We start from the raw sequence: 27507 nt of genomic DNA, 5'->3' as shown, positions 1-27507 counted from the left end.
TTATTTATTTTCATGCTAGTTTCATACATTGTTTAAATTAAAGTTAACAAATTAATTAAAAGAAAGTCGTGACCCCTGTTGGGTATAGGCCTACTACATTTTTCTCCATTTTTCCCTATTTGTTGCCGTTTTCTGCCAGGGTTTTCCTGCTACTTTTATTATATAATAAAAGTTAAAGTAAAGACAATATTGTCTGATCGGGCTTTGGGTTGTCCTCTCATCCTCCTTATACCTTAGTTATATTAGAAACAAAAAAGTCTTTTTGTTTGATATATTTACAACAATATTGAAGTATCTATGACACACTTCACATATTTTTTATTTTATAAAATTGAATATTTCCTTCACTTTAACAATCCATAATTGTCACATTTTGTTTTATATAAAACATTTGATACTTTTTTTACCACTCAATCAGATTTGTTTTTTTACTAACACTATAAAAATTCATTAACAAATGTCACTATCCATATATTCAATATACTGGTCCTTCGAGCAGGATTTCAACAACACTTTCACAATGTTCACTTGGATTTATTGCCCGCCTCTACACGGGCAATCGGTTTTTTCAGCAACCTCTCTGTAGATTGATAGCGGCGACACACCTCGCGATGCACAGCTCGGCTGGCAGGCGGGAGCGCATCCCCAGCTCGAAGACACGCGCCAGGATGCGGCCAGCGTGCTCTTGAACGCCCACTATCAGCTCCGACATCTTGTCAAGTGCAGACTGCGCCACCTCAGGTTGATTCGAGTCTAGACATTCCATGATCGCTTGAAGACCTGTAAAAAATACCTTTATATTGCAAAACAGTAATCATTTTTTTTCTTGATTTCATGTGAGTTAAATACACGAAAATTCATTTTAGAAATATAGCTAAGGAAAAACAGGCAACCCTAGTTATTATTATAATTTAGGTTTTAAATTTTAAAGATAACCTATTTTTTATGCACTAAGTCCTGGTGCTTCTTTACTAAATCAACAAGTGAGCTATTAAAAAATATTAAAACAGTAAGTATTGTGCTGACCGGGCGTGGAGTCTGGTGCAGCTGGCAGCAGCTTGGCGAGCAGTGAGAGTGCAGCAGTGCGCAGTGGGCCATGCGGCGAAGCTGCCAGCGGCGCTGTGGCCCGCAGCAGTGTTTCCGCGACGCCCCGCCCACCCCACGCCCCGCCCCGTCTCACGCCCCACGCCTCTATCTCCTGCATACACCAACATACATTAGAAAATCGTTAAATTGCAAAGTACATATCGCGTCACAAATGCATTTAACTATACCTGCACGTGTGTTGCAAGTTCGTCCGGTGGCGCAGTTCGTCGTTGCAACGCCAGCAGGGCTTGTGGGGGTGGTGCTGCCGACGCAGGTGCAGCTACCTCGCCCGTGCACGCACCAACTAGTGCCGGCACCATCCTGTCATACAATATTTATTATTAAAACAAAATATTAAAAAACTCGCTATTGAGCTAAATATATTTTTACAATTTTAATAGAGTTCTGTCACCTGTGCTAGGTGTAACCTGTGTTACAGGAGACAGCGCCTTCTCTTATTTACGATCTTACGTTACTATAGTATGTGTTACAGTACAAAAATATGATATTAAGTATGTGTATTTGTGAGGTGTGTATGTGTATATGCGAATGTGTGTATGAATTATTATTTATGTATCTTATAAAACAAAAAAACGAAGCAAGCTAAACAATAGGCTCAAACAAACTTGTTGGTCCTTCGAGGCGGATATTGTGTTTATATCTTTATCGTATACTCACGCGATGGTGTCTCTGTGCGCGTGCATGAACGCGGCAGCACGCTGAGGGCGAGCGGCGGCGAAGCGGCGCATCAACGCGGCCACACGCTGCGACAGCGCGGCCGTCTCTCCCTGTCGCATTATGTGCAGGAAACACTCCAAGATCTCGTACAACTCGTCACTAAATATATCAAACATAATTAACTGTCGCTCACAGAGTCGTCAAATGAAGACTTAGGCTTAAAATAATTAGGAAGAAAAATTTACACAATTGTCTATTTTACCTGGCGGGGTCAGAGAAGAGGTCAGAGTCAGGCAGCACCTCTAGCGCTGCGAGGAGGTGCGCGTGCGGCGGGTTACGCGTGTGCTCAGCGCGCACGCCGCGGAGCAGCGCCCCGCACAGCGGCAGCGCGCGCGTGCCCGCACCTCGCACGCGCGACCACAGTGCACGCGCCAATGATTCTATACGCCAAGCTCTATAATGAAGACATTTATAGTAAATTTATTATTACTCATAAAAGATTAATAAATAAAAAACGAAATTAATAAAATTCGAATACAAAAAATTGTAGTATAAAACATTTGCCGCAACATGATATCGGTAATTATTTTTGTATGTTGGCAATCGTAAAGTTTTCAAGCATCAACGACATGTTAGAAAAAACTTCATTTTATAGACTACTTATTGATTAGTGCGAATGACACAATATTATAGTTTTTCATGTTAATGGGCGCTTGTTAGGTACTAGTAGCTTATACCTTTGTGTAAGGTCTTTAGAGTGTGGATGAGCGGCAGCTAGTGCGGTGAGCAGAGCGTGCGACACGCGGTCGGTGGCGCAGGTAGATGCGCGCGCAGCTCGCACCGCCTCACCCCCCACACCACCCGCCAACTCCTCCAGCGACTGCAGCGCCCCCCTGACAGCGCGATCCTCGCTCTCTTGCATCAGTTGCACTATCTTTGGCACCTGCACATATCATCTTACAATTTGAAGACATTTCCACCATTAGATGTAATTTAATGCATTAAACAATAAAATATTTCTAGTGTTTGACGTTTATGATTAGACAGTGACATTGACAACTGTCAGTTTCCTATGTGTCAATGTCTATGGTTTTTTTTTTAAATAAATGCACTTTTCGTCTGTAACTGTGCTAGCTCTTGTTTTATCCCTTGAAATAAATCTCATTATTTCTAAATGCATTTGCTGTCTTTTGTCCATAACCCTAGACTAGAAAAGATGGCTGTTTACGAACAATATTTCTGAGTGAGAGAAGTGAGTGTAGTGCTGACAATACCTTCATGTACAACAATAGAAGTAGTAAGGGATGGTCTCTTGCGGCGGCCAGTGCTGCAGCGAGGAGGGCGTGCGGAGTACCGCAGCAGCGCAGCACGAGAGGCAGACGGGCCTCCGCACGCCGCCGCGCCTCCTCCACACTGCCCGCCGCAGCACCCTCCGCACCCACGTACCCGATAAGTACTTCCAGCTAAAATAATACTCAATCTTACTTCTTACTAATATTATAAATTCGAAAGTTAAAGGTTTTAGATGAAAGAAGGTTACAAGTAACTGAGATGTGTATGCTAAGATGGATGTGTTGTGTGACAAGAGATAAGAATGTGTATATCAGAGGAAGTTTGAAAGTAGCGCCAGTTATCAAGAAATTGAGGAGCAGAAGGTTAGCGTGGTTTGGACATGTTATGTGGAGGGATGATGGTCATATAAACAAAAAAGTAATAAGATTGAATGTGGATGGCTACAAAGGTAGAGGAAGACCAAAGAAAGTATGGATAGATTATGTGAAAGACGATATGGGTTCTTACCCATGAGGTAAATTCAGATATGACGGCTGATAGAGATGTATGGAGGAGTTGTATATACTATGCCGACCCTCCAAGGATAAGGGCAGGTTGATGATGTTAATTATAAATGTGAAAGTTTGGATGTGTGGATAGATGGATGATTGTTAGAAGGTATCTAGAAGCTACTTACTAAGTTTCTTTTTAACCCACCACGCGGACGTTTTCGCGGGCGAACGTTAGTTGATCATTAAACAAGACTTTTAGTAAATTTAAAATACTAAATCTACACTCAATTTTATGCACATAAGAAATGAGTGCGGTAACACACAACGAAATTAATATTATGCCACATTCAGAGTCGTTTTGTAGTTGTTAGAGATTGGCCGTAAATATTGTAATCAAAACACTTTATAATTTTCTGAATTTTTTTTAAAAATGTCAAATAAACAAAAATTTTATATGTGAAAAAAAAATCTAGTATCTGAATGGATCGCTAGGACGAAATAAGTGTTTTATTTTAGTTATTCAACAGTAATCTTAGACTCAAACTCACATAGTCCATTGTAAATATGTACATAATCAGACTTTCCATTTCGTCTAGATATAGACGAAGTACATTAACTTTATACCTGTTTGTGCGTGAGCTGCAGCGTATCTTCGGGTTCGTAGTGTTTAGGAGTTGCGCGATCTCGACCTTGCCATACACGAGGACTTCCTGACAACGTTGCTGCAAAGTCCAACACAGCACTCGCAGACCAACCACTGAAATATAAATACAAATCTTACTAATATTATAAATGCGAATGTTTAGATGGATGGATGGATGGATTTTTGAAGGTATCTGCGGAACGGTTAAACGGATCTTGATGAAATTCGAAGAACACATAGGCTACTTGTTATGCTTTTTTTAATACCGCGCGGACGATGTCGCGGGCGGCTACTAGTTATACAATATAAATAACTAGTATTGATACTAGAAAATAATATTGTCACAAAAAAAAACTACGAAAGTATGGCAAAAGATAGTCAACTCAGCGTATACAAGAACGGACTCAACTATTCCTGCGCTTAGTAAAATTATAAATAGGTGGATGGATGGATGGATGTTATCATTACGTATCTATAATTATCATAGCAAAACATATTTCGGAACGGTAAACGGAAAATAAGCTTTTTTTTTTTAAATAAATAAGGTTGTTTTTAGAATCAGTTGACAATTTACCCTTGCGGTTCCAACAAAGTGGTAAGACATGAATGGAGAGTCTTCCAGGAAGCGCGGTGTGCCAGTAGTGTGACTAACAATGGCCGCCAGGGGGCGCCTCCAGCGACGAACATTAATTTCATCTGTAGACAGAGTTACATACAGTTATTATTGCAAAATTCCTAGAATTACTATCCAGCGTAAGCATCAGAATACCTGTCTGCCGAGGGTCTCACGCTGCAGCTCCGACAGCCAGTCGAGCAGCAGACCGCAGCCCAACCCACGTCGTGAGAACACGTGTGCACCTGCCTCCTCCTCCTCCTCAGTCTCACACTTCACCTGCATCAACAAAGTTACCAAGAATAGCAGCATCAAGCTCGAAACCAACAGCAACTTCTTTCCTATATTGTACCGTTTGTTACATACCTTTGTTTCGTAATGCCCCTCTTGACTCTTCTCCAGCAGTATGGAGATGACTTCAACCACCATCTGCGTGTCCTGAGTCTCTATGATGTGGTTACCAACCGCCTCCAAATTCCTTGGCGTGGTCGCTTCAAGTGCTACAGAGTAAACGGTGAATGTGAACCAAAAATAACAATAATTTGAAAATAACAGACAAAGTTTGGTATTGCTATCATTAAAAAAAACTTTTTTTTATATATTTCAAGGTGTTAAACGAGCAAACGGCGACATGAATTCGTCGAAATGGCGAAGCGACCGTTGCCCGTAGACATTCGCAATTACAGATGCGTTGCCTACCTTCAATCGACGAAGGAGAAGACGCACAAAAAGAGAATGTTTAACCTTCCTATGCGTCTCCTCCTCCATCATCCCCTTTCCATCCTTTCCTTATAAGAAAAGGGTGACAAGGGAAAAAGGACTAAAATTAGATCACCGGCACCACACTCATCAGACTGTAGTTGGAATTACTTCTACTTTCCGCGTGTCTTCTGTAAGGTCGTGGTATTTCACTGAGCGAGGACAATTCCTGCAACTGATGTTGTTGCTGGCGTCTACCACTGTTAACGTTTTTCACCGCAATTGGTTCATACCTGCGACGAGGTGTTCCTTGGTGGTGTTGTGTGGCAGGTGAGGGGCGCGGGCCTCGGGCGCCGCCCCCGCCGCCGCCTGCAACAGCTCCCCCACAGCACCAGACACACACTTGCCCGCAGACAGCAGAGATCTAGCTATCTGAACACACACAGTACAATAAACGATGAAATAATTTAAAAAAATCAAACTTTCCATATTACAAGTTCTTTACATCTTATTAATTGCCTTCACTTTAATAAACACTACAATTTTATCTAAAATTATTTTAAATAAATTCGAATAAAGATAAGCGAGTTCAAGGGACTGCGATATTTTTCTCGCTTATAGAGGTTTCTCTTTATCTGGAATATCTCGCTCATGGAGGTAGTCCGGTACAGGCCTATCACTCTCGCTTATAAAAGAGATTTCTTATTTAGCCAAGTGACAGTATACAATTATTTTTAGACGCCTATAATCTATATATATATAAAAGAAAGTCGTGTTAGTTACACTATTTATAACTCAAGAAAGGCTGAATCGATTTGAATGAAAATTGGTGGGCAGGTAGCTTAGAACCAGGAAACGGACATAGGATAATTTTTACCCCGTTTTCTATTTTTTTATTCCGCGCGGACGGAGTCGCGGGTAAAAGCTAGTACTTTATAAGCTTGTTATATTGACCTACTTTTTACACAAGTGTGAAGTGGGGTTACCTCAGGCAGTGCTCGCGGTTTGGCTGCGTGTAGTGTACGCAACAAGGCCGCAGAGTGTGCGGGGCGGCGCGGCAGTGCGTGCGGCGACACACCCCTCAGGAAACCGCACGCGGCTCGTGTATACTGCCCTTCCTCACCACGACTACCCTCCTCTGCTATAAACTAACACAATATCCCTTGTTAAACAACCACTAACTAACATTTTAACTGGTAGACGCCAACAATAGTGGATTAGGCGGAAGAAGAGACGCATAGGAAGGGGAAATATCCTCTTTCTGGGCGTCCCCTTCTATGTTGATCAAATGTAGGCAACGCATCTGCATTTTCGGATGTCTATGGGCAACGGTCGCCTCGCTATTGCGGCGAATTCTGGTGGCCGTTTGCTCGTTTGCCACTTGTTGATAAAAAAACAACATCTGTAGCACAAATTGGCCACACAGAAGACATGCGACTTGTGGAAGCAATTCCGTTTACAGTATGTAGAGTGGTGACGATAGGTTTAAGTATAGTTCCCTTTCCCTTCCCACCTTTTACTTTCAAGGAAAACATGGGGAAGGGAAATGTATTTGTCGGAAAAGACGCATAGAAAGGGGAAATATCCTTTGTATGTCCTCTCATCCGTGCTCCAATGTCTATGGGCAGTGGTCGCTTCGATATTTCGGCGAATTAATATTACATGAAAATTAAATTTAAAAAAAATCTAAAAATTTCGTTGAATTAACTACATTACTTTATTTTTATCTAAATGTGGAACTATCTTACGGCATTGAGTTGTGTGCATGCTGTGTCAACATCGAAGTGACAATCCTGGGCATCGTACACGGCGGCCAGCAGTCCCGGCACGTGCTCGGGCTCCAGACGCGGCTTGGCGGAGACTCCGCCCCCCACCCCCACCATGTCCCACACTGACTCTGTCTCCTCGGGTAACACCTCCTCCGCGAACTGTGTGTCGTCTGCGGATAATAACTTTGATTACTGTTGCATCAAAGAATTCTACAAGATTGATTGAATGATTTGATGCATTGCGTCTCTATAATTTACAGAGGAAGAGACGCACAACAAGAGAATATTTTCTCTTCCTATGGATCCCCTCTTCCGTAAAATCGATATTTCCTTTCCCATCGTTTCTTTATAAGAATCGGGTGAGAAAACAAAAGGGACAATTCGTCGTCGTATGATTTCATACCTGGTGGCAGATGTGGCTGCTGCAGACCGAGTGCTGCAGCGAAGGCCGCACCACCAGTAGCACCGCGTGCTCGCTGCACCGTCAGCAGCTGCGCCATGTAGCCTCGCTCTACACCCAGACGTACCACTGCGCCTGCAGGACACGCGTCCAGTGCACCCAGCAGAGCACTACACCACAGACACGTCTTTATACATCTTACTTATATTTTAATACAAATGTATGGATGGATGGATGGATAAATGATTGTTATAAGAAACATATAGACTACTAATTAAGTTTTTTTTTTTTATATATTGAAAAAGTTAGCGCTTGACCACGATCTCACCCGATGAGGTGAAGATGTGGTCTAAAGATGGTAGTTGACGCGTTGACGCGCGTTACGTAAGACGCGGTTGACAGATAATCTTAGGAAGGAAACTTTTCTCTACCTAAGTTCAGCCTCTACGAGTAAATTTAAAAACAATGACCATTTGCGGAATCAAAAAATAAATTCAAATTAAAGAATTAAAAAAACTAACCAAGAGAACCCACCATGAAATAATTAAAAATTTAATTATAAGTCTTGGATTTAGTATTTCAAAAAACCTATAATAAGGCGAAAACAACCACAAACCTCATAGAAGCGACGGGCATGCCAAAGGTCTGTATGAAGAGTGCAAGCTTGTGTGCAGGCAGAGCGCGCAGGCCCGCCTCCAGCAGTGGAGGGCGTGCCGAGCGCACCAGGTGTAGCCGCAGCCAATCAGGCAGCAGAGTCTCGTCCGCCCCCGCCCCCGCCGCACCCCACGCCCCGCCCTCACCACCCACCCACATTGACTGCAGCCACGAGTACATCTCCTGGTTTGTGTCGTCTGACAACAAAAGCTGTGCCTTAGTGTACATTTCTCAACCACAGACTGACAAGGTTATTTGAACCGGTGGACATAAGTCAAAGTAAATTACCACAACACACTAGCGCCCCTGTGTCAACATAAAAAAAATGTCACAAGATCTACTTTGTACTATAGTTGTTATGTCATTTTTTTCTTTTAAGTCAATTATTTGACTATAACTTTAAATTTGTTACATTTGATATTTGAAATATGAAAGTAGTTACATATGGAAGGTCCGTAGCAGAGTAGCTTGAGGTGCGCGTGCACGAGCACGACGTGCAGGCGCGCGCGTCTGCCGCCCGACCACTGTAGCAGCACACGCTCTCCGCCGCCCCACCCCTCACCACCATCCTCCCCGCCCTCTGCCTCCTCCTCCTCATCCTCCACGCCACTGCGGATCGCCTGAGCAACACAGATGCAATTTATTTACCGTAATTAAACGTCTTGCTACATATGTTGTTTTCTGTACGTTTCTAAGACCAAATTCCCGTTTAAAACAATGTCAAAAGTGACAGGGATGGTCATATGTTTTATAAAGAGATTTTAATCTCAGAAATCAACGGTTAATTACTGAACTGATTGTAATAAATTTTTCGTAATCGAGTACACGAGTGAAAAATGAATTTTTGATTTAATATTTTGTAAGAATGAAGTAAATCTAAATTAAGCTAAAATTAAAACAGTTTAGAAATACATTGTAGAGAAAAGGTAGGACAGTTACTTGTCTGAGATGCGCGTGCAGTATGCGCGTGAGTGAGTGCAGCGCGCGATGCTGGTCGCGCAGTCTGTCGTCGCGCGCGCCCCCAGCCTCGCGACTCTCCACCGGCGGCAGCACGCAGTGGGTCACCGTCGTACGCTCCATCAGCACTTGGCTTAAATCCTGAATAAAGTTTCACTCAGTAAAACATCGATGACTGTTACAAAAGATTTAAAAATACATTTAAAAAGTTATGTGACGTTGTAACTCTCAAAATAAAAAAAAAAATATTACGAAATTACCTTTTTCTTGCATTCTGCAATTCTTTTCTATTGACGTGTGTTTTTTAATAGGATCTTTTGATGAATTTCACACATAAAAGTGTAATGGTAACTGTTCCACTCACAAGCACGATATCCGTATGATCCAGTTCCGGTGTGGCATCAACGTGGTCCGCAAGGAAGGCGAGGTACGCCGCCAGATGTCGCGGCGCGCACTCCACCAGACAGGCGGCCCGCACTCGCGCCACAGCCTCCCCCCTCACCGCACCCCAATGCCGCAACTGCCACAGCAACCCCAACCACTCTCTATACATACAAACATTATTTTTTATCCATACTTTCATCTATATATATAAAAGAAAGTCGTGTTAGTTACACTATTTATAACTCAAGAACGGCTGAATCGATTTGACTGAAAATTGGTGGGCAGGTAGCTTAGAACTAGGAGACGGACATAGGAACTTTTTTATCTTGTGTGTATTTTTTTTATTCCGCGCGAACGGAGTCGCGGGTAAAAGCTAGTATTACTTTAAAACTAAAAAAAATTAACTCACTCGGGGCTAACATCCGCATTATAGTCCATCTCCGCGGTATCTTCGGATTGCGACAGCACTAGTTTGAGACCCTGAGAATTTTTATACAATCTTTTAAATATAACTCACATTTATAGCTTTAGAGGATTTACAGAAAAAGGATATTTCACTTTCGTATACATCTCCACACCCCTATATCTACTTCCCTTTCCCTTCCATATCTAGAATATGGCTTGCGGCACGCACACTCATCAGATAATACGCAGAAATACTTTTTTTTTTACATCATAAGGTGGCAAACGAGCAAACGGTCACCAGAATTCGCCGAAGCGAGGCGACTGTTGCCCATAGACATCCACAAATGCAGATGCGTTGCCTACCTTTAATTAACGGAGAAGGGGACGCACAGAAAGAGGATATTTCTCCTTTCTATGCGTCCCCTCTTCCGCCAAATCCACTTCCCCTTCCCATACTTTCCTATTAAGAAAAGGATGGTCACACACACAGTCCCCCATAACTTGGGGTAGGCTCCGAGCCCCTCGGTGGGGACGTATAGTGAGCTGATGATGATGATGATGATGATGTACAACTTGCCCTATTTGCGGCGGCGCGAGTGTGTTTGTGCGAGTGCGCGAGACGCTGCATGTAGTAGTGCAGAACTGCGCGCGCGCCCTCCTCACTGGCCAGCGTGCGGCGCAAGTGCGCACACAACTCGCCCGCCTTGCCCGCCTCGCTCGCCCCGCCCCCTGCACCTCCAGCCCCGCCCCCTGCACCACCCCCTGCACCACCCGCAGACAGGAACTCGCACAAGCATTGCACCGGCAGCACACTACAAAACAAACACACGCACATATCCATTGAAATATTATGTCTAATTAATATATAACAACATTTTATAAACCAGTGTTTCCCAAAGTGGGCGATAACGCCCCCTTGGGGGCGTTTGAAACCTAAGAAGGGGCGATAAGGGGCCCAAAAATGGGGGCATTGAAATTTATTAAAGTAATGAAATTGTGGTTTTTTGAAAATTGTAAAAATTAGGGGGCTCTGAAATATAATTTATTTTCAAAGGGGGCGGCGAAAGAAAATAAGTTTGACAATCACTGGTATAAACTAACTAAATGATTCGGTCAAACTAAAAAAAGAAACGAGTTTACTAATTTTTTCCTAAATAAAAGATAGAGATATACGAATAGTATGAGTTTCTATGGTACTTCACATAACGTTTACCTGAGTTCCAGCTGGTCGTGCTTCAGCAGCTGGTGTAGCCAGGGCATAGCGCGGCGTGTGCCATGTCTCTCAACCAGCTGCAGCAGCAGCGCGGGCTGCCGGCACAGCAGCCGGCCCAGCCGCAGCTGTGTGCTCAACGCCGCCAGAGCTTCCGCCACACCACTCGGTGGACGTCGTGCTGGTCCCAGAGCGTCCAGCAATGATAACTATTGAAACCATCACTATTTCATAAGATTCCCCATTTATAGGTAACTAGCTGTCACCCGCGACTCCACTCGCACTTAATTAAAAAAAAAACTTAAAAAGAAATCTATGTATTCTTCCAGACTGTGATTTACATGTATGTCAAATTTTCATCGAGATCCGTTGAATATTAATGGAGATACCTTCAAACAAACATCGATCCATTCATCCAAACATTCGCATTTATAATATTAGTATGTTTCTTAGACGTCATATAAATATCAAAAATCAAATATCAATCCTTCAAAAAAAAACAAACTACCATTTGTAACTTTGAGATCCCTAGAAGAGTACATAAATATGTCAAGATGTCTTCAATTCAAAATCGGCAAAGGAGGTAAAAGAAACTTGACCAGTTGGACAAATAACAAGATTAGTGGTAGAATTGGTAAAGTGGTAGGTGTACCTGACTGAGCAGTCTCGAAGTGTGCTCCGTGACAGGCAGCTTGGAGTTGCTGGCACTGGCGAGGTGTGTCTCCAGCTGCAGGATGGCCGCGCGCTCCGCCTCCAGCCGCTCCGCCTCACCAGCGGCACTCGTACTCCACTCTATACTGGGCTTACTGTAATACAATAACACGTTCAATGCCGAACACGTTATGTACCGTACCGTATGTTACGTGAAAGTAGTGGCATTGAACGTGTTAATAAAAATATCGATCAAAGTATTTAAAGTTCGCATTCATATTCTTTGCTGTCAAAGATTATGAAATATCTAATATATAAAATTCTCGTGTCACAATGTTCGTCACCGTACTCCTCCGAAACGGCTTGACCGATTCTCATGAAATTTTGTGAGCATTTTCAGTAGGTCTGAGAATCGGCCAACATCTATTTTTCATTTTTTTTTAACTGCCCGCGGACGGAGTCGCGGGCGACAGCTAGTAAGATATAAAAAGTCATGACATGTCCTGAAAGGACGAAAATCCCGAAAAAAAAGATAAAAAAAAGTCATAGTAATCATCATCAATTTTTTTTCAAGGTTCATTTAGACATAAGCCGGAACCGTACGTAGAGTTCGGACTGTCCGGTGATGACGTCACTCGCTCTGACGCGAATGCCTTTGTACGATTCCTTAAGACTTGGTTTATATCCTCACCCTGTGATACACATCTCTATGAGAGCTCGCAATGTGGGGTAGGTGGCGGCGGCACGCTCTGCGAAACCCTGAGGGTTGTGCGCTGCAAGCATTGTGAGCAGTATCCAGCCGCGCCAGTACAGCGATGTTATCACCAGCGCTGGCGGACTGTATCTGTAACATATTGAAAAAAAAAACATCTTTAAAAAAATATACTAAGCAATAATAATTCAGATAACTTACCAATAAAAATGTTACAAATATAATAGAAAGACAAACATTACTGTATTTTCATTAGTGATGCAACGGATCTCTGTTTCTGTTTCCGCAAGTGCGGAAGTTCCGCGTGCTTTTCAACATCTGTTTCTGAACCCAGGACCTGCAGATTGCAAGTCAAATGCGTAACCCCTGAGCCACCGATGCCTAATAATTATATCTATTTTTAATCTAGATGGTTTATGTAGATGGTGTGGTAGAAGCTAAGACACTTCCGTTGCATCACTAATTTTCATGTCCGACTCGAAGGACCAAAAAATTTAAATCAAGTTGATTTTCCAAAGAAACTGACAATCTACATATATTGAAAGTATGGGAATGTCTGTATGTTATCCATACATAATAATAAAAAGGAATGTATGTAATAACAAAAAAAAAGTCATATTTCGTACACATGATATACTTGAGTTACTAATAACGAAAAACCAATTTTTATATTTTTTGTCTGTCTGTCCGCAAGTCTGTGTTTGTTCTAGGTAATCTTCAAAACGGCTGGTCCGATTATGACGGGATTTTGACAGAAAGGTAGCTGAAGCACGCAGGCATATTATAGACAACTTTTTTATATCTGTCCCGACAAAGACAAGAGCGAAGAGTATGACATAAATTGTCTTTTTTGACTGTTGTCTTTACCCTGCTGGTAGTGTGATATTATCAGGCGGATGGAACTGGCACAGCTGGAAGATGTAGTCGACGATTTCCAGCTTGTCGACCTGCAGCGGCAGATCGTCAGCTGGCAGCGCGCACGCTCTCCGCACCAGCTGTTCCACCAGCTCGAACACCTCCGCAGGAGATACTGGAATATCCTATGGAAAGATACTCTTAGACAAGTCCACATGAAACGTGAATTGAATGGAAAAAAGGTATCAACTTTTAAAAACAATTAAAAGACTATTTAAATCGCCCCCATCGAATAATCCTATAATGCACTCTTACTGGGTTTTTGATTTTCCGTCGAATTCGGCATCTAAAGGTCCTATTACACGTTGTGATTTTTTTTATATTTCTCTTAATGTTAATTACGGAGATAAAAAGTCATTATTGAAACAGTTTTTTTTTTATTCCGGTATTATAATTTTTCCTTAATAGCACAGAATACGCCCGGAATATATGAATGAAAATTAAATACAATGTAACTATAAAAATTAGCTTTGTTTTGGTATCTAAAAGATTCTTGTACAATAATTATTGATGAAGTTATTAAAGAAATACGGTTTTTTTGCTTCTCCTGAAAAATTTCATTTTTTCTATTACGGGGTTATTCGGTGGGGGGGGGGGGGCGTCGACATGTCGTGACGTAACACTAATAAATACCTTGGAGAGTCCGATAAAAATAAGTCTGAGAAGTGTGTTCTGTGGCAGAGGTGCTTCACAGCATAGCCTGTAGCAGAGAGCTCGCTCCGACTCCGGCGGCCAGTTGTCAGCCTTGCTATACACCTCCACAGCCTCCACGAACATTATCTGCAACATAATATATTGTACAATTAAAAAAAAGAACTTATACAAACTGTACAATCTTACTAATATTATAAATGTGTTGCGGCCTCGGGGTTGCATCCATACTTTTTAGTTAAGCCTTTTTGGACATTTTATAAAATATTTTTCTTCCTTTGACATATTTTAGTTTTGACGTATTATTTTTTACTTCTTCTATTCACATTTTTCATCTTGTACAAGTTTTGTCATTTTTATATTAAATTTATTGTAAAATTCAATGTGCATATTATATAAGCTTCTTCGCATCGGTTCAAAATGTGAATGTTTGTATGGATGGATGTTTGTTACTACGTATTTTCAAAACACCTGCATAAATCTAGATGAAATTTAGCACAGATGTAGAACATAGTCTGAAAGAAGACATAAGTTACTAATTAAGTTTTTATTAATTCCGCACAGACAGAGTCGCGGGCAAGAGCTATCTATTATATCATGACCTACTCTAACTCGAGTTGTCAAAAAGTAATAACTACTGTTGGCTCTAAGATTGTTATATTTGCACGTGTACGTACATACATGCGTAGATGTGTACGTGTGTACGTGCGTACGTGTGTACGTGCGTGTGTACGTGAGTACATGCGTGCGTGCGTGCGTGTGTACGTGTGTACATGCGTACGTACGTATGTGCGTACGTGTGTACGTACGTACGTGTATATAACGTATGTACCTTGTTAAGTGCGTGCTGGTAGTCATGCCTGGCGGGTCGGTAGACAGGTACCGCGGTGTCAAGCAGCCAGGCAAGCGCATGCTGCTGCAGAGCACACAGCTGCGCGCGGTACTCAGGCGCGTGCTTGCTGTGCGCCGCCGTCACCACACAGCAGCATGCGAACAAGTCCGCTAACGACTGGAAAGCGCGCTCGCGGATCTACACAAAAAAAATAAGATTATAAATATTACTAATATTATAAATGCCAACATTTAGATGGATGGGGGCCGTTCATAAAATACGTTCGAATACAAAGGGGGAAGGAGGGGTCTTGCTGAGTGTGACAAGATGTGACCAGGGGGGGACGGGGGGTTTACAGCAACTTGACGTTCGCCGTTCATTATTTACCGATTATAGATATTTCGGCCCATTTACAAAATCCTTGGACTTCTGATCAATAGAAATATTATTTATTATATATATATAAATTTATTATAATAACTAAATAAATATTTTTCATTCTCAAAATTAATGTAATATCATTTGAAATGTATCATACTAAGGGTTTTAGTTTTTGTGACGGAATATTTCTAGAGGGGGTCACAGAACACACGTATTGTATGAACGGCCCCATGGCTTTTTGTTTGAAGGTATCTCCAAAACGGTTGAATGGATAAATTTGGGATATATGTAGAAAATAGTTAAAAGTAAAATAGAATAAAGTATTTTTTAAATCCCGCGCGAACTGAGTCGTGGGCAACAGCTAGTTTTTTTAAATAAACGACCTGAGTGTGGTAATATGTAACAATAAAGGACTATCAACTTTAATAACAAAATGTATCATGTTTTTGTTTATAGTATACCTCTTGTGGTGGTTCATGTTGCGGGGGCGCTGCGAGCGCGGCAGCAAGCGGTAACAACGCCTGCGTTTCAGAGCGCGCTGCGCGTACGCATTCGCGTAGCATTGCACGCATCGGTCTCAGATAGTCCTCCGTCCGAAACAATAACTCCTGTACAACATACATTGTATTACTATATACAAACAAAAAAAAAAACTGAATTACTGTATCTGAATGATTAATCATAGAGCGTCGGTGGCTCAAGGGTTGAGCACTTGACTTGCATTCTGCAGGTCCTTGGTTCGAATCCCGCCATGTACCAATGTGTTTTTCGATTTACATATGTAAATTTGTCCGACATTCTTATGGTGAAAGAAAACATCGTGATGCTGCACATAACTAAGAAGAAATTCAAAGATATGTGTGAAGTCAACCCGCACTGGGCTATGGTTGACTATGGCCTAGTCACCCCTAACTTGGGGTAGACTCCGAACCCGTCGGTGGGGACTTATAGTGAGCTGATGATGACGATGAATGATTAATCAGGACACTTTATTTGATGAAATCAATTAAGTCGCTTAGTTAAGGACGTTAAGTTTGACATTAAAGTAAGAAGAGTCTATGAACAGAGTTCTTGTAGCCAAAAACATTATACATAAGACTTTAATACGTATATCAGTGACCTGGTAAGTTTCCGCAATGGCGGCAGGTACGAGCTGCGGCTGGGCGTGGACTAACGCGGCGAGTACGGCCATATTGTTAGGCGAGCGGGCATTCGACAATTCATTATAAATCGTGTGGGTAACCACGCTACGCAGTAACGCCGGACTGTCTGATACCATCTCCCTATTCACATACAGGAAAAAATAACACAATTAATTAATTAAGAAACGGCTTAACTCACGTTTGATAGTCCGGTGACGGCACCGACTAGTTTCGGACCCATCGGGACATCAGATCAGTGCGAGACGCGACGCGACCGCAAAGTCCTCGGAATAAACACTCGCCTTGAAAATGGACCCCCGGTGGGTCCGAAACTAGTCGGTGCCGTCACCGGACGATCAAACGTGAGTTAAGCTGTTTCTTAATTAATTAATTATGATGTCTCACGAAATTTTAAACAATAAATAACACATTAGTGTAGATTTACCCACTCCTTTTTTACACTGTTAAAAACCTCTTTAAGAATTAAAACTACCTACAAAGAGAATCAAACATGTTTAGACACATTTCGTTACATGAGCGAGACAGAAGATATGAATAGCTACTTAGTACTTTATACGGCTGTTAATCCTGAGTATGGCAGATGAATGACTTACCTCAGACAGGCTTGATATGCAGCCTGTAGTGGTTTAGTCTTGAGTCGCATGCGGGCTAGCTGTGCCAGCACCTCATGGTCGCGCGCCGCACTGGGCCCAGCGGCGGCCGCATTCGCGCACACATACGCGAGCAACTCCTGCGCCGCTCGCCACAGCTTACCTGAGTGCAGCCATGCCTCTAACCGAGACGCAGCTATCATACGTATCTAAAATATTAATTATTATATTACTAGCTTTTACCCGCGACTTCGTCCGCGCGGAATAAAAAAAAATAGAAAACGGGGTAAAAATTATCCTATGTCCGTTTCCTGGTTCTAAGCTACCTGCCCATCAATTTTCAGTCAAATCGATTCAGCCGTTCTTGAGTTATAAATAGTGTAACTAACACGACTTTCTTTTATATATATAAGATGTGAATGTATAGATGGATGGATGGATGTTTGTTGGATGATCTTCTGGAGATATTCAGAACGGCTAAACGGATCTTATTGAAATTTGGTTTAGATGTGGCATAGTCTGGAAGAACACAACATAAGCTACTAATTTTTTTTTATTGATTCGCGGACGACATTTAGTATTTTATAAGTACCTTCAAAACCCATAGATATTAGTAAATCCTAACTAAAATAATAGCAACATAAACCGACAAATGACAATGAATTTATAATTCCAGTCAGAAATTAAAAATGGTCGCATTCAATGACCTAAATAATAGCTAACATTCAATTTTGAAGACATAAAAATTAATGCAAACGTTAGACAAGACACAGAATCTATTTTTGTTTTAGTCCAAAGCTTTAAAATTACCTCAGGGAATCCACATGTAGCGGACAACAGTTTGAGAAAGCCTTTGCCGATGGTGTCTGGAGCAGTGCGCCGCTGTATTTGTTCTTTAATGGCCTCCAGCACCATTGCCTCCACTGTTTCATAACTGCTTGTGTATCTAAATATACAAAATATATCTTATTTTTTACTATATTGTATTTTTAAACCAACTCAAAATTGATGAATCTTACTAATATTATAAACTTGATTTTACCCGCGACTTCGTCCGCGCGGAAAAAAAAAATGCACACAAGATAAAAAAGTTCCTATGTCCGTCTCCTAGTTCTAAGCTACCTCCTCATCAATTTTCAGCTAAATCAGTTCAACCGATCTTGAGTTATAAATAGTGTAACTAACACGACTTTCTTTTATATATATAGATGTAAATGTTTGGATGGATGGATGGATGTTTGCTAGAAGATATCTCCAAAAAGACTGCATGAATTTCGCAAAAATTTTTCATTCCGTACAAAAAACAAATTAAGTTTTTTTCCGTGCAGACGGAATCATGGGAAACCAACAATTAATGTTTTAAAGTATACAAGACTAAAGAAGTAACGTACTAACGATACCAACAATAACTTACCTTGGTGATACGGTGTACTCGAGGTCAGTCTCGTTGTCATCATCCGCACTACCCATCAGCGGTGAGCCCGACCCTGATGGTGACATTGTACCTATCACGTTAAAATTATAAAAAACGAACTCGCATTGCAACTTATAAACCTCCCATCAATAACCATCAAGTTCCTTCAACATTTATTCACAAGTGATTAGATACTATCCGACGTTCTTACGGTGAAGGAAAACATCGTGATGCTGCACATATCTGAGAAGAAATTCAATGATATGTGTGAAGTCAACCCGCAATGGGTCAGCGTGGTTGACTATGGCCTAGTCATCCATAAATTGGGGTAGGCTCCGAGCCCCTCGGTGGGGACGTATAGTGAGCTGATGATGATGATGATGATGATTAGATACTAGTTAGTCCGCAAATCGCTAGTTGTAGTACAGTTAAATATGGTAGTCATATTTTCCTTCATATTTTGTCAATAAATAAAAAAGTTATATTCTCTCTGGTTTTCCATAAAGCATATTAGATTGTTTAAGCAGCCTAAATCAATGAAATTTTATATAATTCCTAAATATTATCACCTTAAGTTATCACTTTGAATGATTGATCAGATTCCTCGATTGCTATTGCTGTTCTGAGACCAATCTAATTTGAAGAAAAGTATGTCATCTTTTACTCTCTTAGGCAACACCAGAACAGTAGAACTTAACTACATTAATAAGTAATGGTTATTAATAATAATAAAAATGTGACTACAGTTACCCAAAGTATTATCGGAAGGTATGAGATGTGAAGGGGGCTGCTTAGTGTTGAAAGCAGTGACAATGTTTTCCACAAAACACTTGCACCAGGAGCAGTCCACCCACCAGCGTTCGTTGAGGGCATCCTCAATGTACACCTGCATGGACAATGTAATTACTAAATTGGTGGCCAAGTTAAAAAAGACTTAATTAATTGCCTATGTGTTCTACATCCATGCCAAATTTCATCAAAATCTGTTGAGCCATTCTAGACACATACCTTCTAATAAATATCCATCCATCCATCTAAACATTCGCATTTATAATATTAGTAAGAAAAGGCAGTTGCGTAGTTAAAGAAACCAAGGCCCCTATTAAAACTATATTAAAATATAGTTAAATTACTTACAATATGAACAAAGAAATTGTAAACATTTGAAAAAGCAGTAGTTCTAAAAATATTTAAGAACTTCATAATAAATTAAATTAAATAATTAATTTTATATCTTACTAATACTATAAATGTGTATGTTTGGATGGATGGATGTATGTTTGAAGGCATCTCCATAACAACTCAATGGATTTCGATGAAATTTGGCATAGATGTAGAACATAGTCTGGAACAACACATAGGCTATTTAATATGTTTTTTTTAATTCCGCACAGACGGAGTCGCGAGCGACAGCTATTGTAATAATATTTGAAGTCTTGAAACTTTCCAGATTCTAATTTATTTAAAAATTATAAGATAATATAAATAATGACAATAATGATTTTATAAATAATGATAAACATTTTATTTGTAACATGTTATTGTAGAAAATGTAAAATAAAACAATATATACCTTAATGAAAGTATCAGGCCAATTAGAACTATCCTTATGTCCTGCGTACAACATGTTACAAGCTAACACAAAGATAAGAGGATTTCCTTTGTTTTTGAAAGCGGCTCCTTGCTCTCTCTTCAGCAATGTACAGAGACTCTGGGTGACTGTCTCATGGGCAAACATGTTCGGTCTTATTTTTGTAAGGTACAGCAGACTCATACAGAGGATTATATCAGCCTTGGATCTTTGAGATTTGAGCAAACGAATCGATCCAGTTAACAATCCCAACTGAAAAAATTATGGTTTTTTTTATAAGAGAAGGGGACAAACAAGCTGATCAATGATGCTCAACGAATATACTTGTTTATGGTACTAATATTAAAAAAATACAACAATTTTGTTTTTTATTACATAAATGTAATTATTAGAAAACATACATTAACTAGAAGTATTGTTTGTGTTTAAAATGGACACACAATTATTTTATGCATTATTTATTTAGGTCTTTAGAGTGCAAACCAATAAGAAAAATACTGAATTTAGTAAAGAGATTTTACTATAAAATAGTAATGAAAAGTAATTTTTACAGTTAAAATATTAACATTTTAATTTTAGTAAATAAATATACTTACTAATTTATCTGAATTATGAGTGTCCAATGCTTGAAGAACATTGGGCACTAAATCAACAGGCTCCACATCTAATGAGGCACCTCCAACTGTCTCAGCTGGTGAGCCTATACGGGATCTCTTGCTAGGGGGCTGACTACCAAACCCTGATGATTCTCGTTTTCTTTCCACACCTAAGGTACATCAAGTATGTAAACATATTAAATACATATTTTAATTTGTTTTCGCTTATTAGGCATATTCCCTTTTAATTCTAATTGGATGAATTCAACAATTTTATTTATAGGGCATCAGTTGTTTTACTTCTAAAATAAAATGTTCCAAAATTTATAATATTTAGGTAATCTAATAAGGTGATTTCTTAATAAAATGTGAAGTAGCATTAAATCTTATTTTTATCAATTGGAACAAAAAAATGTAACCAAGATTTTTTTATGGTACAAAAACTTACCACTTGTAGAGGGCTTGTGTATATTTCTTTTTTCAGAATCTCTAGAGACTACTACCGTGGACTTGCTGCCAAGGGCGAAGATATCCTGGGGATGTTGCGGGGCCTTACTTTTGGCCCCACGGCCTGCCGATGACATTTTACCTCTTTCCATCACGATTTTTTTAATGGTAGCTTTTACTAACAAAGTAACTTTATCAACATTTCAAAGCGTCTTAATCGGAAATTGAATTAAGATCTTTTTTATCACTTAACACCAATCAATATATAATATTAAATCATAACAAACACGACGCCTCACATCGCCTCCACATTGACAGTAGAATAGCATCAGGGTGCACAATCTTAGTACTAAACAATAAGTGTAAGGATCAATAATTACAAAACTTGCGTACAGATGGCGCTGTCGAAAAAGTTAATATGAAGAAATGTTAGATGTCGCTGTAATTAAAAAAGCAAAAGTTAAAGCTATCTTATCTGTGATCAATGTTTAAGTTTTGTCTATGATGTTTTGACTTAACCATAGACCAGACAGAAACAAATAACGAAATAACCGTTGCCACTTGCCAGTTTTGGATAAATTTTGAGTTTGATCAGAGTTATTGCGTGTTGTTTTGTATTCAGTTGTATTTAGAATTATTAGTGACGCTTTTGCTACCTAAGTCCGTTGAGTTGAGCTCCACGTTCCTCCGGCAGTGCTATTTGTGTTTACTAATCTAAATACGTGTTTAAGAGAGGACTCATTTTTTGTTGGTGCAGTTAATTTTGGTTATTTAGTATGTCTAATACTAAATGCTGTGTCGCAGATTGCGAAAATAATTCAAGTTTGTATCACATTATGTAATTTTTACCGCATCCTAGAGACGGAGTTCCTAGGACCCTGTACAGCCTTTTTGGCTCACTATATGTATCTTCCGTAAAAGTAAAAACTTAAGTTTAGTAGCGTTTTTGTAATAGTGTTGTATTTCCGTACTGGAGTTAATAAGTTTTAATATTTTTTTTTAATGATTAATAGGCAAAATCGAAAATATTTACTCTTAACATCTAATCATGGCTTCGTTTTTTTATCGTTTAAAAATATTTATAAGAGACCTGTGCCGCATAATATGCACCTTTTACCGACAATTTATACATTTCTATTTTTTATAAAATAGCTTGGGAGCGATCAACTCATTCCGAGGGGTTATTGTCATTTGTATACGCATTTATATAGTGAATTATTGTTCTAGTCTTCTCTACTTGAAGCCCTAGTTTGACAAAATAATAATAATTAATTAATTTCAGGTTCATCTAAGACTTTGCACAAGTTTCCGAATCCGAAGAAGAACAAAGCGTTATTCAATTCATGGGTCTATTCTGTTGGTGGCAATATAGTTACTTGTAAGCGTTTGGTGGACTAGTGCCGGTATTGTTCATTACAGTTTTCTCAAATCTGGCCAGACTATTACGGCTGATGTCTATTGTCAGCAATTGCAAACCATGATGGAAAAGCTAGCGGCTAAACAACCTAGGCTGGTCAATCGCTCCACGCCACTGCTGCTTCACGACAACGCTAGACCACACACTGCGCAACAGACGGCTACTAAATTAGAAAATAATGGTTCATACTTTGATTAATTAAATATATTATATTAAAAAATATTCGTCTTTTTGTTCCTCCCATACAAAACGCCAATTTCATATGTAAGGACCTAATACTTTACCGAAATTATGAATGCAAGAAAATTTTACTATAAAAAATAACTAATAGAAACCTAAAATCTCGGTCAGACATAAAAATGAATATCAATCAATGCATTCATAGCAGCGTTAGCAACTTGAAGTGGACTGACTATCGTACCAGGGGCGTAAAATTATCGTACATGGATCGAAATTATCGTACAATCACTCCGAGTGTATGATCAAAATTTTGCTGCTCTAGAAAATTACTTCTTTCTTCACTTAATTTGAATAATTCCGTTTGTCAGAGCGAATACGGACATATAATCATAATAATATAACGAAATAACTGCCAACTTTTCTGCACAAAATATACGATACATATGAAGTGTGAACATAATCGAAATATCGAACTTATATTCTCTTGTTCGCATTGGTAGATGCTATACTAACCAATAAGAAAGCGTGTACAGCAGGCGCTGGATAAAGTTACAGTATTGGCAGTGGTGAAACTTAGTAGAGCGGATCGTAAGGACCAATAGGAATAAAGAACTTGTATTTCCCGGTATTTTCTCAAAATTTTATTGGACAAAATAAAATCATGCTACTGCGGTTTAGACTATCAACGCATGAGTGAAATAATATAAATTCTCAAATTTTGCATCATGATAGAAATTATCGTACAATCTGCGTACGATAATAATATGCTATCGTACATCGTATGTAGGCACAAAATTATCGTATGTGTACGATAATTATCGTACGGTTCCGAACGCTGATAGGCAACGAAGTACGGAGCTGAGACGTAAAGATAGTTATTGTCAATCTGTCATATGACTCGATTTAGTCAAACATCGGAATAATTTAGTTGTTTCAAAAGTCGATGTACATATTTAATAAGAAACTTCTTAAGATTATTAAAAATTATAAAGTACATTAAATTAATAGAATGTAAATGTGAAAATTTCATGAATTAAAACAATCAAAAATTTATCAAATTCGATTCGAAAAACCGATTAAACCAAATCGATTTGAATTGCATCGAGTTGTGTTAAAAAAATTTAATCCAAAAAGTAAGACAGTGTTGCCAATGCTATGGCAATTACCGTATTCAGGTGTTTTGAGCCTTTCAGACAAAATATGTAACATATTTATATACTGTATTTTTTTTTTTGTTGACGCGGGGAATGCATTTACGCACTTCGCCGTCCGTGCTGCGGGGGCAGCAGGGACGATGTTGTGGAAACTATTTATAAAATAAAAACAACTTATTCGTCTTGAATCCAATTTTAGACTATATATTTTTTCACATATACATCAAAGGAAAACAATAGAAAAAATAAATTATATAAAAAATATGTCATTCGATATTTGGTTTGAATATATTCGTTGTATAAAAACTCTTTGCTATTCTTTAACAGACGGTTTCGTGTGGGACTCGCCGGCCGCGGTAGGCGACCGGAATACCCACTAAACCCCGCGGTGTTCTCCTTCGCCTGACCGGGCCGTGGCATCAACGTTAGTTTATCCACGACCCGGCTAGGGGAGCCCCTTGGTAGGGGCTCGACACGTGTAGGGAGGGGCTGTTTTTAACACCCCCTCCCATCACCCTATGATGCCCTCCCTCGGAACACAGGAGAGAGGGCATCCGCCACATTCGGCGCAGCAGGCCCCCCGGACTGCCGCGCGTGGCCACCTCAAATTGGTTGAAGGGCCGCGGCGTACCTCGTACGTCGGCGGCCTTCGCTGGGGCCCTGCGGGGCATATTTATATACTGTAGAATAAGACTCAGATGTGTCTTGATCAACATATATCTACTTTAAAGTCAAGACACGACACTACTTATATAAAATGTTATTTGATAATTCATATTTTGCACAATATTGCAAAGAGATAATAGGCGATTCGATAAAAAAATACTTTTATTATTATTAAAAAGGTAATGCATGGTTTATGTATACCAGTACAGCAGAACACTTGCGCTTAAAATCATCGCTGGCATACAACTGGCTTAATGTAAACAGTAACTGTCGCGAGTTGGACCGTACAGTTCATACCAAGCCAGCGCTACTGTACTACTGTACTGGCATACTGTGTGCAGGCACAATATTAAAAATTATTTTTAACATCTGATTTACATATATTTGAAAAAATTAAGAAAAAATCATACTGTGACAATCTAGATTAGCTAAATTGACTATTGCAATAGTCTGTTTATCACAAAAATCCGGAATGCACACTATTCTTGTAACTTGGCCATCAGCTCCTAAAATAAAATATAGGTGTTTGTAAATATTTAAATTTCTGAAAACTTAAATGAAAAATAAATATGTTTTACCTTTATGTAAATCTGTTGCAAATTCTCTACAATTACCACTGAAATAGATTGCAGGACAGTTGTAAATAGTAAATGGATCAGTTTCTATGCAAGGTGTACAAGGGACAGTATCAGGACATGTAGGTGCAAGATGGCGCCACTGTAATGTCCTTCTCATAATTTCTAATTCATTATCAAGTTTACTGTATTTCATTATATCTTTAATTGGTTCCCCAGATGAACCCAAACACAAGAAACCTGGAAGAAATTAATACAATTAATCATAATATTGAGTTGTTAATCATAAATTAAGAAAAAGTATTTACCCCCAATCTCACATTCATATGGATTAGATACTCGGTTAAATGATTTATACTCCACAGACTTTGGGAACAGACCTGAAATACAACATCTTATTAGTGTAGTATTAAGTAGTGATTATCAAAATAATTTTATGCATTGTTAACTTACAGTAGTGGAATGGCTTCTGAGGTAACATGATACCTGAAGGATCTTTGCATCCAGGCATTAAATCCACCGGAGCCACTGCACTTAATGCCGCAGAAAAAGCATCAACTGAATCAGCAGATGCAATAACATCTGATTCATTTAAAGTTGCCTCATTTGAATGATTTGCGAAAACGCCACCTACAAGTATATAAATATTAATTTACTACATCATTATCAATGGAAATCACCATCATAGAAAAGATCAGGTTTACCTGCAATAATAACTCTTACGATCTTAGAGATTTCTTCTTGATATACTGTTGTACCACAAAATCCAGATATCCATTCAAGGAATAGATTCAATGAAAATAAATGTTCAGCTGATTTGGATGCCATATTGAGACCAGACATTAGTACTACATATCTGTAACAACATGAATCCTATAAGTCCATTGCAATAATTATATTGCAGTTAAGAGGCAATCGCACACAACTTCGAGAGTGCAGAATTTTTTTAGCACATAAGTCCACATGTATAACCTACATTCCCTTTAACATTTAAAAAATTGGTTATTAAGCAGTTCAAATACAACAAGTGTTTGAAATGTTATATGTATAGATGTGAAAAAGATACAAAATAAATCAATATTTTGTCATCCCCCTCATTGCTACCAAAAATACTGAGATAACAATATTATGTTTTGACAGTAAAAATTTAAATATGGTTAGTATAATTAAGAATGTCAACTCCAAATCAAATCTATGCCAACTTGGGAAGTGTTGTAGACTAAAATAGAATTACATTTATGAAGTGAGGTGCATGAATATATGAGAATATTACCTATCAGTATTAAGCTTTGGTAAAGGTTTTTGTATATTGCATTCCGGCCAACAAATATCTTTGATTGTAAAAATCCCATCTTCATCTTCAGACCCTGAAAGTTATGGGCATTAAAAAGGTAGAGATATCATATTTCTTCATACATACTTAGCATACATTTTCCACACACTAACCAAGTATTGCAACAACTACACCAGTAACCACCTTATGTACATCAATACAATTACTAGATAATTTGATCCTTTGAAGTTCATCTTCTAAAACAAGACTATCTGAGTCATGAACAAAATGAGTTCTGAAAAAAAAAATCACATGTAACATGCATGTCCTAATAAAAGTAATGAGAAGACTATTTAAATATGAAGAACCTTGTAGGCTGAGGAATAATCTCCAACTGATCTGAAAGTTCTTTCAGAATACTGGGTTTTAATTGTTGTAGTTTGAAAAGTGTACCAATAATAACACATTGGGTGCCTTTCTCACATAATTCACACAATTTAAAACTTTATATTTATTCGACCATTTCTTATTAATAATTGGCCCTAAAATATTTCTGAAAGTATTCAATCTTGCAGAATATATATGAGCATACTGTTTGGAAAAGTCGCGGGATACTTGATAAAACCGTCTTGAACAATCCGTGTATTTTATGTTTTGTCTTTCTAATTCGGATGGTGAAAATTGATCTCGTTTGTTAGAATCTGGTTTAGACTTGAACAACATGATGATAGTAACTATATCATAGAAACGAAATATAGATGTACAAACTATTATTTCACCGAATTGAGTTATTTCTATTTGATTTTATATTATTTAATAGCAGTTGCCGCTATATTTTGACATTGACTTTAAGTTATCAATTATCATATCCGCTCCGTTATGCAACGAAATTTGCAAAACATGTATATCTGTCATGATAAAAGAACTTTTATTTTAAATTCTTGTAATAATTTATAAATGTCTTGTAATATTATTAAATAGGTACTAACTTCAGCACTAATATAATTAGATCCATTT

The 27507-nt window shown here is 39.0% G+C and overlaps 1 protein-coding gene and 1 pseudogene across 1 annotated transcript; both read right to left on the bottom strand.

The window, feature by feature from the left end:
* Window positions 1-346: 346 nt before the first annotated feature.
* LOC106708619 (integrator complex subunit 1) lies at window positions 347-21507 on the bottom strand. The gene is made up of 36 exons (XM_045681978.1): window positions 21227-21507; window positions 20779-20948; window positions 20165-20434; window positions 19342-19477; window positions 18592-18682; window positions 17988-18123; window positions 17181-17386; window positions 16545-16707; window positions 15886-16032; window positions 15044-15241; window positions 14194-14340; window positions 13513-13685; window positions 12625-12777; window positions 11935-12088; window positions 11286-11491; window positions 10650-10884; window positions 10077-10147; window positions 9648-9828; window positions 9266-9424; window positions 8769-8946; window positions 8289-8523; window positions 7676-7842; window positions 7252-7442; window positions 6490-6651; window positions 5797-5935; window positions 5171-5304; window positions 4961-5083; window positions 4766-4887; window positions 4173-4305; window positions 3039-3227; window positions 2502-2707; window positions 2027-2218; window positions 1765-1923; window positions 1275-1407; window positions 1027-1198; window positions 347-780 (listed from the first exon to the last, which is right to left on the bottom strand). Exons 1-36 carry the CDS (start codon window positions 21375-21377, stop codon window positions 569-571), a joined length of 5994 nt encoding a protein of 1997 aa, XP_045537934.1. The 5' UTR covers window positions 21378-21507; the 3' UTR covers window positions 347-568.
* Window positions 21508-25035: 3528 nt separating this feature from the next.
* On the bottom strand, window positions 25036-27341 carry LOC123721876 (annotated as a pseudogene).
* Between the last annotated feature and the right edge of the window lie 166 nt (window positions 27342-27507).

The sequence above is a fragment of the Papilio machaon genome, chromosome 17 (assembly GCF_912999745.1).
Source record: "Papilio machaon chromosome 17, ilPapMach1.1, whole genome shotgun sequence".
NCBI classification, from domain to species: domain Eukaryota; kingdom Metazoa; phylum Arthropoda; class Insecta; order Lepidoptera; family Papilionidae; genus Papilio; species Papilio machaon.
This window is presented reverse-complemented; position numbering and strand designations above follow the sequence as displayed.

Bases quoted from the DNA above. Each gene is read 5' to 3' on its own strand.
- LOC106708619 (XM_045681978.1), bottom strand. From the start codon at position 21,377: ATGGAAAGAGGTAAAATGTCATCGGCAGGCCGTGGGGCCAAAAGTAAG. The intron at 10,885-11,285 runs GTAAACGTTATG...TTTGTTTTGTAG, and splicing joins CACGACCAGCTGGAACTCAG to TGTGCTGCCGGTGCAATGCT. The intron at 8,524-8,768 runs GTAACTACTTTC...TTTTGTTGTCAG, and splicing joins CTGCTACGGACCTTCCATAT to ACGACACAAACCAGGAGATG.